This window comes from Garra rufa, chromosome 15 (assembly GCF_049309525.1).
Source record: "Garra rufa chromosome 15, GarRuf1.0, whole genome shotgun sequence".
NCBI classification, from domain to species: Eukaryota; Metazoa; Chordata; class Actinopteri; order Cypriniformes; family Cyprinidae; genus Garra; species Garra rufa.
In genome coordinates this window covers 28,606,430-28,626,865 of record NC_133375.1, presented here as the reverse complement: position 1 = coordinate 28,626,865, position 20,436 = coordinate 28,606,430, and the positions used below count along the sequence as shown (strand labels likewise).

The following is a 20,436-nucleotide window of genomic DNA, read 5'->3' as shown; positions in this document are numbered from 1 at the left end:
AAGTTTAAACTTTCACATTTTGATGTCCACATATTCAAGAAATGACAGTGGCTGTAGCTTTTCTATGATAAAGAAATGGTCAAATATTAAAGATGAAGTGGACGTTTCAATAGTTAATATTAAACAAGGATTTGATTGATTTTGTCTGAGAAATCTGAGCCAAATCTCACAAAGCCGTATTCAAGATGCTGTCTTCTGGGCCGACCTGATAAATGGTCCGTGTGGCACGATTCAAATGAGTAGCGCTGTTTCATTCCACTTTTGGTGTGGTTGGCATTTAATGTTTCTCATACACGACAGAAACGTCAGCGGTTATCAACTGGTAGTGGCACCAGGGGGACTTCTAACAAAATTTAAAAGGCGAAAAGTGCAGTCAAGAGCCCTGGTGAACAAAGAGAGAAACCTAGGGGGAAACCTTGTTTTACAATGAGAATGAGTCCAAGTAGAAGCTGAAAGTCTAGTTTACTGTTAAGTGGCAAAACGCCACAAAAAAATCATTGTAATATCATGAAAGCTTCCAAGGGGTTGAATGCTTTTTGTATAGCTATTGAACGTTTGCAGAGTGGACAACAATGTGCTTAATATAGTATGTCGGTTAACACTGGTGAATCCGACTTATTTGATGGTTTTAGGTGTTGTTTATATCTGCACCATGCAAGTTGTTTAGCCAGATACATATGTGAATTGATAAGAAGACCACATCCACCACTTTTCAACCTTGTTTTGCTGATTCTAAAAGGTTTATTTTTTATAATGTAATGCTGTGTGTCAAGCCACTAGTATGTTTGGTATATAGTGTGATGAGCATGTCTATTCTCTATATTTTTATGATCAATAAAACAAGGTTTGAGCATTGACTTCGTCACACAATGTTCTTGAGCATTTTTCACAGTGTCATTTCAGTCTCAAATTCTGTTTTTGAGTGTTAGGCTTCCAAGTGTTATTAACGAAATGTAGCTGGGCTCAAAGTTGAAGAGCTCTGGGGCATTTATGTAAAGCCCCGTCTTTAGCTGTTGGCTTCGTGCCCAGGCTGAGCTCGCTTTCTCTGCACTTTTGCACACGGGGATATTTTGAGGCCCGGTCAAAGTACAGGAAGTATGTATTAGCGCTCAATGCACTTCCTGTCTTGTGCTGTAGTACTATGTCACTTAGTGTCAGCGCTGCTTTGAAATCATATGACCTGCCACCCAATGTCTTAAAGGGAAGTGTGGGCTAGGGCTGACTTCTATTTGCAGAAATGCACTTGACTTTTCAGTAAATCGGGCCTAATATGGATAACTTTTTTAAGATTCACCATGAATGTAATCTTTGATGTAAACCAGACACTTTTACACATTTGTGGGATTGAATTTGCTTGGTTATATTACAGCCAGATGTTCTTATGCTGGGTCGTGACGTCCAGAGCTGTGACGTGTGTCCAGATGCTTCCTGTATTTTGAGAGGAAATGAGTGAAAGTATCTGATGATCAGTTAGGAATTTCCATCTTGAACTCACTTGGCACATTATCACCATAAAGGGTTACAGTTTTTTTTCTTCACCTTTGTTGTTCTACCACTTTGTCTCTCACTTCTTTCCCCCTACAACTCCACTCTCTGTAGTGTTTGTATCAGAGGGAGTGGTGTGGTTACAATCTACAGCAGCTTTTTTCCTTTGCTTTGTGTCGTCAGAAGAATTTTGCGACATTCTGTGTAACATCCTGACAATGTGAAGCAGGTTTCACTAAAGTATTAAACTAGTTCGCCTGATTGTGTGAATTATAAATAAATTATAATCATTTTGGTATCAGCCAGTTTTAAAATTTCATGTCAGTCTGATTAGGTCAGTGTTCAAAGCTTATAATATTAAACATTTAACCTATAAAAGTTTATAGGTTATACTCTTTTAATGTGGTAAAAAGCCTTGTCAATCATGATACAAAGACATTACTCCCATTACATTACAACTCCAGCTTTATTTACCTTTACCCCTACCACTTTCAGTTATTAGATGTATATGTGAACTTATAAATAAAAATGTACATTATTTTTCAAAAGATTGGGGTCAAAAAGATTTTTTAATGTTTTTGAAAGTCTCTTTTGCTGATGGAGGCTGCATGTATTTGACCTAAATTCTGGAAAAATATTGATGTTTCTAAAATAATTTTACAATTTAAAAAAAATTATGTTAATACAGTTGAAGTCAAAAGTTATATAACTTTCAGAATCTGCAAAATGTTAATTATTTTACCAAAATAAGAGAGATCATACAAAGTGCACGTTATTTTTTTTATTTAGTACTGACCTGAAAAAGATATTTTGAATAAAAGACATTTGCGTGTAGTCCACATTAGAAAATATTTATTTGACCCGTTCAAAAGTTTACATACACCTTTTTTGTGTAGTGATAGTTGTTTATGAGTCCCTTGTTTGAACCGTTAAACTGGACGCTGGTTTTCAGAAATGTTAAGGTCCCACAAATTATTAGTATTTTTCAGCATTTTTATGTAATTTAACCCTTTCCAACAACGACTGTGTGATTTTGAGATCCATCTTGTCACACTAAGGACAACTGAGGGACTCATGTGGAACTATTACTGAACGTTCAAATGCTCACCGATGCTTCAGAAGGAAAAACAATGCTTAAAGGGTTACTAAATGAAAATTGTCATTTTCTTTGCGTTCAAAAAGTATTCTAGTCACTTCATAAAATTCAGATTGAACCACTGATGGAAGATGGGACTATTTTGACAATGCCTTTCATATTTTTCGTCTTGACAGTGGTATTTACCTGGCAGTCAATGGGACAGTGACAAGCCTCCCGGTTTTCATCCAAAATATCTTAAATTGTGTTCTGACGACGAACTAAGCTTTTACAGGTTTGGAACGACATAGGGGTTAGTGATTAATGACAACATTTTTATTCTGGGTTGGAGTAACCCATTAAAAAGCCGGGGGGTGAAAACTTTTTGAATTTGAAGATCAGGGTAAATTTAACTTATTTTTTCTTCTGGGGAACATGTAAGTAACTTCTGTAGCTTCTGAAGGGCAGTACTAAAAAAAAAATTAGGCAAAATAAGTCAAATGTACAAATCTTTATTCTGTTCAAAAGTTTATACCCCCTCTTATTTCTCTCTTATTTTGGTAAAATAATTAACGTTTTGCAGATTCTGCAAGGTGTATGAAAACTTTTGACTTCAACTGTATATTTAAGATGAACTTTATTCACGTGATGTCAAAGCTGTATTTTTAGCAGTCATTACTTCATTCTTCAGTGTCACATGATCCTTCATAAATCATTCTAATATGCTGAAATAAACATATTTTTGTGGAAACCATAATTCTTTGTGAAGCATTTATTTGACACAGCATTTCTTGATGTAGATCATAGTGACCCCTAACGTTTAAACAGTAGTGTATATAACAAATTAACCTGTATATAAATTAACTCTAATATTAATTTGAGATGTAAAGAAGTACATTTAATGAAAAGATTTGAATTTATTTGAGTTAATTTGAATTTGTACAAGTGCACAGCACTTGATGTCATCTTAACTGAGCCAGTCCTGATCTGATGTGTTCATGTTTGTTCACAGCTCTGCAGTGTGTGGACCCCGTGAAGCCCTGTGTGAACAATGCTACCTGTGTCACTTTCCACAATGGAACAGGCTACTGCAGGTAAGACAGGACGACTCCCACATTTAAACTCCAGTATCTGTGGCTCAGTTAGAACCAGAAAAATCCAGCGGCGAGACTTTTTTGCACAAAGCTGCGTTGCCTAACTTCATTGCTCCACAGAAATAATGAAATTAGGTCACCATAAGTATTTAATATTGCCAAATCTGCTTTCCTGACAGAGTTGGAGTCCTCCCACGTTACACTGAGAAGTGTGGGTCTTAATGATTGTTTTTTTTTTTTATGTGTGCATGTGCGGTGCATTTAAAACCGTCTCTGAGTGTAGGAAAAACTATGCAAAGCAGATTCAAAAAAGACGAGTAACAGTTGGAGTGGAAAACGGCAAAATGCATCCAATTCTTGTGGTTGCAGAGTTTAAAATACACACACACACAAGTTTCCTTCACGGTTAAATGCCGGTTCCTTTACTGCTGTTGTTCATTGAACGTTCGTTGCTTGTGGCAGCTTGTAATTGTGCTTTTTATGCCGTATGATTGAGGGTTACATTTATTGCTTTGCCCAAAATAAACACTTGCTAACAAACCTATCATGTTACATTTCTATGGGCTGTGAAACACAGAGGGACTGTTTTCCCATGATTGAATGAATCCTCTTCATACAGTCCACAGGCATGGAAACATATTTCACAAATTCAGCATGTCTTACCTTAACAATATTTTGCACTCTGGGTTTGGGTTACAGTAAATAGGTTCCTACTGCCGCATCTCCATACTTAACAACGTGAAAAAAACTAAGAAATTGAAACCACATCTGATGGTAAAGCTCGGCCTTGCGGTAAATCAGGACAGGAATGCACAGAAAGCTTACCTCACCGCACCACACCGTAGACACAACCTTCAAAAACTACTTGAGACCTCAGTTGAATTCTTATTAGGAATTCCTTGGCTTTTATGGAATGAAGTCATGTTTCCCAGTGTTGGTAATATGCAACCAAAAGTTGCGACCTTGTGAATTTACACAACAAATATTGCCAGGAAAGTGGATGAGTCAGGCCTTCAGCACAGGTTCAGATTGAGCAAGATAGACATAATAAAACCACAGACCTATCACACTCATTGTTCATAAATAATCCTCCACATCTACCTCAGACAAATGTTAGTGTGCTTTAGTGCTGCTTTAGTGTTTTTAAAGAGTTCACTATGCTTAGTGTGTTTTGAGAGAAGTCTTTTGATGGAGTCCTCTTAATGGAGGTTTCAGTTGTGTCTTTATGGGGTTTTATTTGCGTTTTATTAACTTTTATACAGTTACTTGGATTTTACTTAGTTATTTTATTATTTAACTTTGTTTTGTTTTGTGAAATTAATTGTTATATCAGAGCCCAGATAATGTAGAAAGTTTATTTCACTTTTGATTATAGAGTTTTGATTGTATCTTAGAAAGTCAGAGAACAGTTTGTGATTTTGATCTCTAACACCATATCAGTACCATATAATTTATTGGCTGATTTTAAACATTTATTTTATTCACCAAAATTGGAGAAAAAAATTTGTTTTATTTATTAATAGTGCCATATACTACATATGAATTTAATTCAGAAATCGTTTTATTTTTATTTTAGTATTTTAAATAGTAGTCACCTTAAGTGATATAGTTATGGTAGAAAACGTACAAACTTACAAAATATGTTCATGGAACATTACTTTAATATGATAATGATTTATATATATATATAATAATTTTTTTAAATGTGCATTTGTTAGTTATTAGGTTTGTTTTATTTTTAGGTTTAAGTTATATTTATTTTGGTTTTAGTTTTTTTATGTTAATGTTATGTTAAGTTTAAAAGCAAAAAAAATGTCATCTAATATATAAAATTTATTTGATTTCTGCTATATTTCAATGAACAAAAGTTATTTCAGTAGTTTTATTTAGTTTCACCACATTGACCGAAATTCAGTTCGTCTAATGTTTAATCTTTAAACATAAAAACTAATGTTTAAGGAATAGTTCACCCAAAAATGAAAATTACCCCATGATTTGCCATCCTAGGCGTATATGACTTTCTTTTTTTAGATGGATAAAATCAGAGTTTTAGTAAAAAATATCCTGGCTTTTCCGAGCTTTATGATGGAAGTGAATGGGTGTTGAGATCTTGAAGTCCAATAAAGTACATTCATCCATCATTAAAAAAAAGTACCCTACACAACTCTGGGGCCTTAATAAAGGCCTTCTGAAGTGAAGCAATGTGCTTATGTAAGAAAAATATCCATATTTAAAACTTTTTTAAATATTAAATTTTTTTTCAGTCGTACATGCATTCAGGAGAGAGTAGGCAAATTCACTAATAGCTTTTAAAATGATAGATTTTCACATTTTTCTCTTTTTTCTTAAATTAGAAATTTATTCTCAAAATAGAAATTTAATATTGGATACTTTAGACAGAGCATGAAAGTAATGATCAGTTTCAGACAGAATTTAAATATCTAGAGGAGACACATGTTACATACAGTGTATGTTTTTTCAGTAGTATTTGTTGAGAATCAGGAGATATTTTAATTAATTATTTCATTTAATGTCATTACTGCAAAGCGGTTCTCACTCGTGTTGTTTCTTTTTTTTTAGAGGTTACAAGGAAAGGTGTTTGTAAAAGAGATAAGATGAAACACGAATCCTATGTAGTATCATTGGCGTTATCATGATTTGTTACGCTAGAAAATTCCACAAAGTTTTTGTTAGGTTCCGCCGCTGAACTTTCTGGCGTGAAAACCAAAATCTGACCTTCCCAAGCTGACAGGAATCAGGCACACCGGTTGCCGCCGGATCCGACAGCTTTAGACTCTCTACAGCTCAAATTCTTGAATGCTATGAAAGTTCTTCTCGGCTTGACTTTGCTCGAGAATGCAGGCTTTCAGCAACCTGAAATGGCTGCCTGGGTGTGCGTGCAATCTCAAAATGGAACAGGCTGACACAAGGTACTCTCAGGAGTTACTAATACATTCTGTGTAGGTGAGGTGACACCCGAGAACCAAAGTCAACAAGGTGTTTTTCAGTTTTTTTTTTTCCCTCTGCCACTGTGATCTTAGTACAGGAAGAGCAGTGTGACAGAGGTTGGCAGAGCAGGGTGTGAGTGTGTGTGAGTGGTCAGACCGGTGCGTCTGCAAGCCTCCAGCCAGGGTGTGAGAACCAAGTTGTGTGTCACCTGTGTGTCTGTGTCATTTTTTTGTGTGTTTTGTGTGCGCATGTGCGTGTATGTCTGGTTTCATATGTGTCTGTGTGAGTGTCATTGCACTTGAAAGTGTGTATGTGGTAAAGGAGAGAGACACGTGAAGAAGCCTGCAGGATTTCCACTGCAATGCCATTTTCAGAGCACATTGTGTGTAGAAGAAAATAATCAAGTTGTTTAGCAAAACCTTCATGGTGGAGGATTAGTGAGTTTATCAAAGATTACGATTTTATTTAACTGACAGTCAGACACATACTGTTATTGTTTGCATGCAAAAGCACAGGATACTAAAATCCTCTCCAAGAGGTTGAATTTCAAAATTTGATGCAAGTTTTTTCACAATTTTAGTCAGTTAAAATGTTCAGTTGTTGGCCAGTGTGTACCGTCTTGTTTCATGAGCACTGCATTTGTTGGTCTTTAACCATTGACAAGACACACATCTTTGGTCATTGCATCACATCTGTCTGTTTTTTTTTTTTCATTCACATGAGTTTGACTATTGGAAAACTGAAAAAAGGTTTATTTGAGTCTTCAATTATTTTTTTTCTCTTCTGCTCTTCTGCTCACCTTTCACACGATCCTTCAGAAATTCTAATATGCTGATTATCACTTTTATTTAACATGCTTTAAATTGATCCAAAGTGATGATAAATACATCTATAATGTTACAAAAGATTTCTATTTCATATTAATGCTGTGTTTCTGAACTTTATATTAATCAAAGAAAACTGAAAAATCTACTCAGCTGTTTTCAACATAATAATAATAATAATAATAATAATAATATTAATAAATGTTTTCTGAGCAGCAAATCAGAATAATGATTTCTGAAGGATCATTTGACTGGAGTAATGATGCTAAAATTCAGCTTTGAAATCACAGGAATAAATTACATTTTAATATATATTCAAATAGAAAACAGTTTTAAATTTTAAATAGTAAAAATATTATTAGAAATATTTCAAAATTTTAACAGTTTTTAAAATGTTTGCCTTTTTAATTATAAATATATATTTGTATATGTTAATGAGTGAAATGAATATATGAAAATGTAAGTGATGTAGTTTTAGGGTATCTCCGAGTTAACAGTAAAAAAGTATACTACACACAAATAATGTTACTTTTTTAAATAAAGGGGTCCCTTACAGACAATTCCCCAACTAATTCATTGAGAAAATATGTATTCCATACCATTTAAATGTTTAGGGATCAATAAATTATCATATTTTTATTGAGAAAAAGATGTATTGAATTGATCATACGTGACAGTGGCAAAAAATGTTTACCCTCAGTTCATTAAAAAGTCCTAAAAAATATATATTACTGTTTTTAATAACAAGAAACATTTCTTGAGAACCATATCAGCCAGTTTCAGGACTGCTGAAAACTTACAGGAATGAACAGCAAAAGAAAACATTTTTACAAAATGTCATGTTTCAGAGCAGTCCTGTTTTTTGTATTTTAGATCAAATAAATGTAACCTTGGTGAGTGTAAGAGACTAAAAAATATTTATAAAAACCTTTCCAACCCAATTTTTTCAAACAGTAGTGCACTTTTGCACATCCCTACCTAAAACAAAGAAGCACAATTCTAGGCCTGACACAAGTCAAGGATTTTGCAACTTGCAAATGGATCTGTGCTTATCTGAGCCAGAGTGCGTGAGTTAGCAGTAAGAGAATAGCTGTGTGTGTGTGTGTGTGTGTGTGTTTTGAAAGCAGAAGTGAGACTGCCTTGAATACCTGAGCTCAGTGCCTCTCTCTGCCCAGAATCTTATTTTCCCTCTTCCACATCTAACAAGATCTCTTTGTCTTGGCCTGCGTGAGGGGTGCAAACTTATTAATTTTTTACCCCTCACTTCCTCCCCCCCTCCCTTCAGCCATTCCTCCCCCCTCTCGATCGGAAGGGAGAGTGGAGTCAGCTTGGCGTTTGTTTGATCTGACAGGTAGAATGTGCCTGCAGCGAGAGGAGAGCAGTACGGAGACGTCTTTTAGCGCTCAAGAGGGTGAAATCGGAGATGGGTCTGCCTGCTGGTGAGAGATAGAGGAGGTAGAAAGAGAGATTACCCTGTCAATACCTCTCTCTGTCAATCATCTCTCTCTCTCGGAGCACTGTGTTCCTTTGCTACCTTTTTTTGGCTTCTTTTTTCAGTGTTACTTCATCTCCTGTTTTTTAATCTTTGAGCTATATCATCCCTTTTATAAACGTGCTGTATTGTTCTGCTTTTTTTATACTACGCTCCTTTCATCCCTGTCCTTCTTTCACCTCTCTCTCACTCCTCTCTCTCTATGTGCCTACAGGCAGGGCTGATTTGTTTCAAAGTCACATTCAAAGTGTGATGGCCTCAGGAAGAGCGTCTGCCAACCAGAAACTCTAGTCATAAAAGAGAGACAGAAAGAGGGTGAACGAAGGCGCTTCAGGAACATGCACCCAACTCTGTATATAGCACTCAGGCTAAAGTCAACAACTCAGCTGTGTGTGAAGAGTGGCAAGCAGAGGCCGTGATTTACTTAAACACCCCCGCACACACGTTTAGCTAGCTGACCTAAGTGAGGACATGCATTTAAAATGTATTTTGTTATTTAGATTTAGATGTTGTCAGGCCATATGTCAGTAAAAATGAATTTGCCTGTACTGTCAGTTGGCTCAAATGTGGTGCCACACACTGTAGCCTGTATCAATTCCTATTATAAATCGAATGAAACTACGAGCATGTGTGTCAAATCCACGACATGTTCAGTAGCGGCAGCTCTTAAAGTAATAGCAGCCAAAATAACCTAATAACCCTGCTACTGGGATGTCTATTAATCAAAGAACAAAAGAAAAATAGGAAATCAAGCTCTTTTGTAGCTTTAAGAATTCATCTATATTTTATTTAGTATCTCGTGTTTCATAACTTTATTCAATTTCTGTATATTTCCTACTTGCTAAAGGGCACAGGCGAATAATGGGTTTATTTAAAGATTGTTTAAAGTTGACTTAAAGTCTAATAAATGTTAAATTGATATCTCTCAATTATACTGTAATGTTGAATGGCTGTAGTCAATGGTTAAATATTAGGAAAATATTAGAAAAAAAAGAACAATTTTCTAGAGACATCAGTAATATTGGTATTAGTGATACTCACCTTCAGTCATAAAGAAAATATAAAAAATAAAAATTAGCTGAACCTATTTATTAGATTAACTGAAAATGATTGATGTTTGAATTTTTCAATTTATTGACAAAAAAGGGAATATTTTGAAAAAAAAAAAGTCTTCAGTGTCACATGATCCTTAAGAAATCATTCTAATATGCTGATTTATTATCAATGCTGGAAACAGTTATGCTGCTTGATGTTTTTTGGAACCTGTGATACTTTTTTCAGGATTCTTTGATGAATAAAAATGTAAAAAGAACAGCATTTATTTAAAATAGAAATCTTTTCTAACAAGCTAAGTCTTTACTTTCACGTTTTATCAATTTAACACATCCTTGCTGAATAAAAATATGAATTTCTTTAAAAAAAAAGGTAGTGTATAATGTTACAAAAGATTTATTAAATAAATGCTGTTATTTTTAATGTTTTATTCATCAGAGAATCCTGAAAATAAGAGTATCACAGGTTCCAAAAACAAATAATATATTGATAATAAATCAACATTTTAGAATGATTTCTGAAGGATCATGTGACACAGAAGACTGGAGTAATGGTGCTGAAAATTCAGCTTCACATTACTGGAATAAATTCTATTTTTAAAAATATTCAAATAGAAAAACACTATTTGAAATTGCAATAATATTTCACAATATTACAGTTTTTTTCTGTATTTTTAATCAAATAAATGCAGCCTTTATGAGCAGAAAAGACTTCTTATCATACTGATCCCAAACTTTTGAACAGCAGTGTGTGTGACTTCTTAGCTCCCCTAAATATAGCTGAGTAAACTTACACACATGAACTTACAGTTTACAATTATATTTATTCATTTGGCAGGCTTTTTGATCCAAAGCGACTTTGAGGCATTACTTGTTTACCGCTTGAGCTTCAGGAGCATTTAAACAAGAAGCTCACTTGTATAAAAGAAATGAAGTTCATCACACAGTCAACATGCTAGCTTTCTCTTTCTCACTTTTTTTTTCACAGATTGCTACAAGATAGGGTTTATTTAGTCTAGTTTGAATTCCTGTAGTCTGAGGCCTCACTATATGTGTAAGTGTGAACGTGGGTACGTGTTTGAACCACACTCTGGTATGAAAAAACTTGATCATGAGAGAAAGTTTCTTTCTTGCCAACTAATCTGAGCGAACGACTGCTGCAGGCCAGAAGGGGCCGTCCCACGTCAAGCCGAACATGAGTCTATTAAAAAGATTCTCACCAATTTTCACAAATGTTTCCTATCGCTGGAGGCCTCGCACAATAGTGGGAAATGTGGCAACCAGGACCTAAACCCACGACACACCATGTTGACAAGTAGAGCTGAGTGACAGAAAGATGACATGATTATGAGAACAATGACACACACACATACACACACATAACTTGGGGTGTTAACATTGCTGAGGTTTTAGGTTACCCAGCATACAGGTTTGGCTGTGATTTCTCTGTGTTTGTACTGGGGTGGAGGGAGATTTGTAATGATTAAGAATCTGGGTTCCTCACACAAAGGTTGTGAGTTCAATCCTGAGCAGGGACCTTATCAGCAGCATTGTGTCCCTGCGAACGTTACTTAACCCTACGTTGCTCCAGGGGAACCGGCCCTACAATTACAGCACTGTGAGGCTCTTGGAATGAGAGCCCTCTGGTAAATTGCAAGTAATTAACTAACTAACTGTTCTAAGAGTTAGCATTCCTTTGCGTGAAGAATCTTGAAAAGTGTAGCTTAGGAGATTTCCATTTGTGGATACCTGGTGTTTGCTGATAGAATATGTCAGAATATAAAACAAACACTGGCGATCTCTATCACTGAGCAAACAGATGAATCAAAACTTTTGTAAATGTTTGGAGGTCACATGATGTTCTAAAATCGGAATGATAAATGTTTCCATCTGTTAAGCTAATGATAGTTAGTCAGCTCTTTTTGGTAAAGCCATCATTGTGTATGTGGGTGTGTTGTTGACCTTGTGACCTCCAGGGGATATATAAAGACCACCTTTCCTGTCATCTAGAATAAAGACTCCTGGGTAATTACAGATAATTATCTTTATTTGGGGGGGGCGGGGGGTGGACCGGTGTGAAACTTTTTTTTTTTTCTGTTACAATGTCCGAAAATATCTGTAAGTATGTGGTTGTCAAGCTAATTTCTCTAACTTTTATGTTATTTATGTTTTTAGAATTAAATTTTTTTACATTTAGTATTTAACTTTTTTTTTTTAATTATTAGTTTTTGTTAAGAAAACTAGTGATTTATTAATTAATTATTTAAACAATTATTACATTTAAATTAAATTATTTATATATTTAGTTTAAATTGGCCCACTTAATTTGTGTTCATTTAACTTTTTTTACACAATAATTTTAATTGTTTTTTAATATATTAATCTATTTAATATATTGTTCATTGCAGTATTATTCATTTAACTTTTTTTACATGATCATATTGTTTAAAAAAAACTAACAATTAAAAAAAAATGTTATTTGAATAATTTTATTTATTTAATTTAAATTAAATGTATATGTTAAGTTTTAATTGGCCCACTTAACTTGTGTTCATTTACCATTTGTTACATTTATTGTAATAAAAAATATATATTTTATTATGATTATAATATTATGATTATTTAATAAGTTAATAATTATTTGCATTTAAAGGGAAATTATTATATATTATGTTTAAAATAATTTGTGTTCATTCAACATGTTTTTTCATTATTATTTTTTGTTTGTTTTTTGTAATATTACAATAATAATATTTTTTAAAAATTTAAACAAAATAACAATAATTTAGTTACTTCAATAATTATTTACATTTACATTGATTTTTTTAAATATACAGTTTAACTTGGCCCACTTAATTTGTTTATTTAACATTTTTTACATTATTATTTAATTCTTAAAAAGTGTTATTTTTTAACAATATTACAATAATTTAGTTATTTAAATAATTATTTGTTTAAATACATTTTTTATATATTAAGTTTAATTTGTTCATTTAACATTTTTTTACATTATTATTTAATTTTTTAAATTGTTATTTTTTTAACAGTGTTACGATTATTTAGTTGTTTAAATAATTAATTAAATTTAAATCGGGTTTTTAATATATTTAGTTTAAATTTATTTGTGTTAATTTAACATTTTTTGTTATTATTTAATTTTTTTAATTGTTAGTTTTTTTTAACAATATTATAATAATTTAGTTATTTAAAAAATATTTAAATTTAAATTGAATTTTTTATATTTTCAGTTTAAATTTGCCCACTTCATTTGTTCATTTACCTTTTTTTACGTTATTATTTAAAAAAAAATGTTGTTCAAAAAACAATATTATGATAATTTAGTTGTTTAAATAATTATTTACGTCTAAATTAAAATTTTTATATATTCATTTAACAATTTTTACTTAGTTATTTAATATTTTTAATTGTTAATTTGTTTAACAATATTACAATAATTTAGTTTTAATATTTAAAAAAAATTACATTTAATTATTTATATATTCTGTTTATTTAATATTTTTAATTGTTAATTTGTTTAACAATATTACAATAATTTAGTTTTAATATTTAAAAAAAATTACATTTAATTATTTATATATTCTGTTTAAATTGGCCCACTTAATTTGTGTTCATTGCCCATTGCAGCTGTGGATTTGTTCAGCCAAGTTTTGTTAAATCCAGATTTGTTCAGTGTGTGTTTTGGAGCTCAGACTTACACTAGCACAATGAAGCTTTTCATCAAAGCTCAGACGAAAATGTTACAGTAACCGAGCGAAGTGAAAAGAAAGAGACCATAGAAGAGAGCAGGAAAAGAAAGAGTGAGGGAGGAAGAGTATATTAAGGAGGAGTATATAAAGACCAGAGAACCCTCCCTTCAGCGAGACATGCTGTTTTCAGATCAGATTTATAGCACATATGCACTCGAAGTCACGCTCAGTCTAACCACAGCACTTCTGTCTACTCCACCCTGCCCTCCTTCTGTCCTCCTCTTTTTTTTTTGTCAAAAAAGGGAAAAAGGAGAAACAAAACTTGCTTTTACTTGCTTTTTACATTTACTTGTTTAACTTTCTTTCTTTCTTTCTCTTTCTTTTTTCTTTCCCCTTTCTCGTCCCTCTCTGTGGTTCAGCCCTCCCTGTCTGCGTTACTCTTTTCATTTTGCACCCCTCCCCCTGCCTCCACTCTTTTTCCCTCTGTTTTTCCTGCGGTCGTTGGGCTTTTTAGTGAAAATTAGAGAAAGCCAAGGATGTAGAGGAGGGCCGACTGCTTCTATAAATACGGCTGTTTTTTTCCTCAGAAAAGAAGGGAGAAAGGATGGGAAGGAGCATTTCTAGTTACTGTACCTTTGGTTTATGATGCAAAAACGTTACATTTCGCCCACTCTTGGTGAAGCCCACCCTCGGCCGGCTCAGATTAGATAATCTCAGTACCGCGGAGGTGGGGGACAAACTGTAAGGTGACGTTTTTTACACGAGGAAGTGAGTGGGTTGAAATCAAATTCTCGATGAGCTGCCTCATGAAAATATGAACTAGAAAGAGTTTTTCCCCCACCCAATCACCCCAGGCCCCGTGGATGGGACATGAAGAGGTCAGTGAGCCAGAGAGAGAGGGGCGCTAATATGAACCATCTGTAGAAATCTGACACCTCAGGAGAAACAGCGAGAATGAGGGGGAGACGGAGGAAGGGAGAGGGAAAAATGCATGAAGGATAACAAAGAAACCTATAGATGAGTTTAGCTGCCGGAGTCATCATTTTGTCATGGTTTGGTTTTTACATTTGGAGACTGTGATTGTTTCTGTGTGTATAAATCATCAAAAAGCACATTTATTATGTTTCAATTCAAACCAGAGCTGTAATACCTGTGACCTGATACCTGGATGGTGATGGTGATCTGAACTAGCTTTTGCTTGGTAAAATCAAAGGGAAGATAAAGCGAAAATCCCTCATTGTCTCTGAATAGTATAAAGTGACACAACTCTCTGAAAGAGGCCTGTTCCCCTGAGTCCAGGCTGTTTGCTTGTGCCGGGTTTAAGTGTGTTTGTTGTTGTTTGAGTGTCAGCACTGCTGTGATCTCGTGACCGAAGGGTCGCTGTGGGTGTATTCTTACCCGGAGCACAAACTCACATACACACACACAGCTGGAAAACAGAGCCAAATCACACTTGTGCAGTGTGACCACATACAGGATGCAAGCTTATGCCATTCTTGCACCCTGTTTATACACAAAATGCATAAAGGATAACAATCAGAAACATCTGTAATCATCTGTGTTTAAATTTTGTGTGTTTGTGTGCGGAGTCTAAGTTTAGAACAGTCATGCAAGTGCAAGCAACCCAGTGCAAGGAAAAGGTAATTTTCAAGTAACTGAGTAAAAATCTGGCATGTAAATACATTACTGTCCAGTTGGATGGTAATGTTATTTAAAAAAAACTGCAACTTGACATCATTTACAATGCCAGTCAAAAAGATTTTTAATGTTTTTGTTCTTCTGCTCACCAAGCCTGCATTTATTTGATCCAAAGTACAGCAAAAGCTGTAATATTTTTTAAATATTTTTACTGTTTAAAGTAACTGTTTTCTATTTGAATATTTTCTAAATGTAATTTATTCTTGTGATTTCAAATGTGAATTTTTAGCATCGTTACTCCAGACATGATCCTTCAGAAATTTGCTGGTCAGAAACATTTATTGTTATTATGTTGAAAACAGCTGAGTAGAATTTTTTCAGGTTTCTTTAATTAATAGAAAGTTCAGAAAAACAGCATTTATCTGAAATAGAAGTATTTTTAAAATGATAAATGTATTTGTTACAAAAGCTTTTTTGTTTTAAATAAATGCTGATCTTTGGATTTTTCTATTCATCAAAGAATCCTGAAAATAAAATGTACTCAAGTGTTTTAAATATTGATAATAATAATAATAATAATAATAATAATAATAAAAATTATTAAACAGCAAATCAGCTTATTAGAATGAATTCTGAAGCATCAGTGATGCTAAAAATGTAGTTTTGATCACAGAAATAAATTACATTTTAAAATGTCGGGAACGCGCACTACAAGCCCTAATGCCGGACGGGTTTCAGGTCTTAAAAGGTATATAAAAATATATTTTTCTAAGAAAATGACCGAACGTTTCGGTAGACAAGACCCTTCTTCGTCGGCTGGGATCGTTTACAGCCATTTGAAGCTACATTTAAACTGCATTAAAACGGCACTTAGAAGATTCGAAAATCGGGGCACTATTTAAGTCCATTATATGGAGAAATTTCCAGAAATGTTTATCTTAAAAAATATAATTTCTTGACGACTGAAGAAAAAAAGACATAAACATCTTGGATGACAAGGGGGTGGGTAAATTATCTGTAAATTGTTGTTCTGAAAGTGAACTACTCCTTTAAATAGTAAAAATATAGCAAATTTTTACTCTTTCTGCTGTACTTTGGATCAAATAAATGCAGGCTTACTGTTCAAAAACTGGTAATGTCAAATTTTAATAGTGGTAGTTTGATCCATATGTGATTCAACCCAAAGGACAAAACCATCTACTTAAGAAAACATTCTTCAGACTAAATGTTTTAAGGTTACCAGAAGTTCATCATCCTTAGAACTTGTATTGTGTTGACACATGTGAACTATTCCTCGCTTAAAGCCACCAAAATGAAATTATGAGGAACAAAATTGCAGTCTGTTGGACTTTTGCAATGTTTGTCACTAATATGCAAGAAAAACAATCCGTTGTCATGGAATCAGAATCATTTTGATAAAAATACTAAAGAATACAGTTTGATAAGTGATATTAGACATTTAGGGCCTGCACATTTTCTCATATCACCCAGGCATTTAATTTCGTACCGTGTGTGGTCGAAATGACTGATCCTGAGCCAGGATTTCAGCTGCAACAGTTTGCATGTGTGTGTTCTGTATATCTAAAGAGACACACTTTGGGAAACGGGTTGTTTGGAATCTCAAGTAGGTGTGTATATGCAGTCATACGGGCGCGACTACACACACACACACACACACACACACACACACACACACACACACACACAAGCATTGTCAAAGGGGCTTTTTTATCCCTCATCTGTGTTACCTGACCGTCCTCTGGGAGGCCGGCACCTGCATGGCAGCAGGCCGTACTGTGTAGCACAAAAGAACACTTTACATGCCACTGAAACTAAGTTGATTTAAGAACATTTTACACTTTTTTTTCTCTCTCTCTCATTAAAAGACTTTTTGGTAAGTCTGTATCTGTGACTTCACTAAAAAAGGTCAGAGAGAGAGAGAGAGACACAGAGAGAAGGTAGGGTTTGAAAGGATAGAGAGAACGAGACAGAAGGATGTTTTTTTCCCTCTCAATCTTATTTTGCAATCATGTAATTTCCTCTTTGTGAGCGCTGGTCATGTGCTGAAATCTCTGGAGAGCTCCAGTGAGGAGGCGGAGGAGAAATGCGCCCCACTGTCTCATGACAAATCGTTGTACACCGTCATACTGATATGAAACTCATTCTGTATGGTTTGACATCTACCTCTTTCTGTCCTCATGGGCATCACATTCAATGGGGCTTCTTAAGAGCTTTGAAAGACAACATCAAACAGCATTTGCAAGCATAAATAAGTATTGGTATTATTTGGATATGTATATTTAAAATAATATATAGACTGGCATTCAAAAGTTTGGGATCAGTAAGATTTTAATGTTTTTAAAGAAGTCTTTTCTGCTCATCAAGGCTGTTTATTTGATTAAAAATACAGAAAAAATGTATTGCAATTTAAAATAGTGGTTTTCTATTTTAATCAACTTTAAAATAGAATTTATTCCTGTGATGCAAAGCTGAATTTTCAGCATGATTACTTCAGTCCTTAGTGTCACATGATCCTTCAGAAATCATATTTCTTTTTTGTCTGAAAGAAAATATTTTTATATTTTTTTAACAAGGATATGTCGAATTGATAAAAACCATTTATTCATTAAAGAATCTTGAAAAAAGTATCGGAGTTTCCCCCCAAAAAATATTAAGCAGCACAACTGTTTCCAACACTGATAATAGATCAGCATATTAGAATGATTTTAGAAGGATTGTGTGACACTGAAAATTCAGCTTTGCATGACAGAAATAAATTCCATTTTAAAGTATTTTAAAATAGAAAACCACTATTTTAAACTGCAATAATATTTCGAAATATTACTGTTTTTTCTGTATTTTTAATCAAATAAACGAGCAGAAAAACATAAAAAATCTTACTGGTCCCAAACTTTTGAACGACAGTTTAATAATGGATACATACTGTTGGGTTTGGTCATTTTAGATTGCGATCATAGTAACATTTTGGTTGATATAGTAACTATAATAACTGCATCAAAATAAATGGAAAATGCAAACACTGAACTCAATGCAAATCAGCAGTTATTTTTTCTTTTTTTTGCTACAGGCCTCCTTCAACAGTCTCTAATGGTTTTTCATCAACAGTTATGCAAATGACAGTGTTTTGTTTATTTCAATGCGTTTGAAATGTTTAAATTATAATTCAGTTCTACATTGAACTTTCTGTAGTTGCAAGTTGAGACGGATGCCATTTTGATGAGGCAAGATTCTTGAGCAAGATTTTACATACGTAATAAAACACTGTATCCTGTTATGTTGCATGACTCATCAAAACTATCGAATTTGACCTTAAATGATTCTTCTTACAGATCCTAAATAATAAAGCCTTGTTTTTGTGTTTCAGGTGTGCTCCTGGTTTCTTAGGCGAGTACTGTCAACATAAGGACCCGTGTTATGCGGGATATTGTCTGAATGGAGGAGAATGCACCGTGAGTGTGACCGGTGTACCTGGGAGCCCCAACTGTGTGTGTCCTCTGGGGTTTGCAGGCCAGCATTGTGAGATCCAGAAAAACTCCACTTGCTTTCCCAACAACCCTTGCACCAATGGAGGGAAGTGCTCGCTTCTCCCCAACGACCAGTACAAATGCCAATGTGCCCGTGGATGGACAGGTCAGATCTCTTTCTCACTTCCTCTCTCTGTTTGTCCCTCTTTCGAAAGCTCATATATAGACTGTTTTCTTATTGTTTTTGTTCTGTGCTGACTTTTTGTTTTCAGGCCAGCATTGTGAGCAAGAGGACACATGTCTGTCCAGCCCATGTGCCAATGGTGGTATCTGCCGTGCTCTGCCCAACCGTGACTTCTCTTGTACCTGTCCTTCCGGTTACCATGGCCCACATTGTCTCAATGACACAGATGAGTGTGCCTTCTTCCCGTGCAAGAACGAAGGCGTATGTTTGAACACCCCAGGCTCATATCGATGCAACTGCCAACCTGACTTTACTGGCCTCCACTGCGAGTCTGATTACGTGCCCTGCTTTCCATCCCCCTGCCTCAATGGTGGAACCTGCCGGCAGATGACAGACACAACTTATATATGCCACTGCCTGCCAGGTTAGTTCCCTAGGAGAGCAAATGGAAATCTATATTTATCATAGGAAAAAAAAAAGCAGAATTCGAACAAGCTATTTTTATTCAGATGCAACTGAAACATGTTAGTCAGGCATGCCACGGCTCACCCAGTGATTATGTCAGCAGCACCCACTTGGACCTGAGCCAGACAGACCAATGTCTGATGAGATTTTACCGAGTAGGAGTGGGTGATAAACCGGTTAAAACAACTAACCGATTTTCAAGCATTGCTGTTTCGGAAATGCAAAATGTCACTGCATAGGAAATGGGCGTTCCAGTCACTTCATATGTAAAGAGAAAATGCAGTAGAACTTGATTAAACACTTTTGGCTAGTAACGGTTAAGTGTAGTTAAAGTCTATTTTCATTAACCATAAGTTTGGAAATATTGTGATATAAATGTTTGCTTTAATTACTCATATTAAATACAATAGATAGCTTCATTTAATCTTAGTCAGAACAAACTCAGATTTCTTCATTGAATCAGTTGCTGGTTGTATCATTTATTTGAGACTAAAACACACAGAGAGACTTTATCAGTTTAAAGTGTTTAAAGAGTTCCGTACTGGCAAAACACAGCAACAGGCCAAAACTCCTCTCTCACCTCAGGCAGCGAATACGAGCCGTGAGAAATGTCTTTTCGTGCTTTAAAGTTGAGTAATTACGTTTAATAATGCCAAAGCGAGACAGAGCACCTTTGTGTTACCGATACCTGGGATTGAGAGTGAGTTGTTCAGGAAATTTTCTCTCTGATTTTCCTGTAATCAGGTTTTAATGGAACAAACTGTGAGGTGAACATTGATGACTGTCCGAATCACCGTTGTCAGAATGGAGCCACATGCATGGATGGAGTGAACACATACAACTGCCAATGCCCACCTGAATGGACTGGTATGAAAACGCCATTATACTGTGTACATTACTGTGTGCGTGTTTTTGGAACTGACTCTTTTTAATGATTCAAATAGATCATTTGAATCATCATGTTTGAAAGCAAAGAAATTAAGTCA

At 34.6% G+C, this 20,436-nt stretch overlaps 1 protein-coding gene across 1 annotated transcript in view; it reads left to right on the top strand.

Annotated features, from left to right (window-relative positions):
* notch2 (notch receptor 2) overlaps positions 1-20,436 on the top strand; it is a 58,812-nt gene that overhangs the window by 15,064 nt on the left and 23,312 nt on the right. The window contains exons 2-5 of the mRNA XM_073819209.1: positions 3,573-3,654; positions 18,702-18,967; positions 19,074-19,409; positions 20,195-20,317. Of these exons, the coding sequence (XP_073675310.1) occupies positions 3,573-3,654; positions 18,702-18,967; positions 19,074-19,409; positions 20,195-20,317 (807 nt within the window). The remainder of the gene's footprint in view (positions 1-3,572; positions 3,655-18,701; positions 18,968-19,073; positions 19,410-20,194; positions 20,318-20,436) is intronic.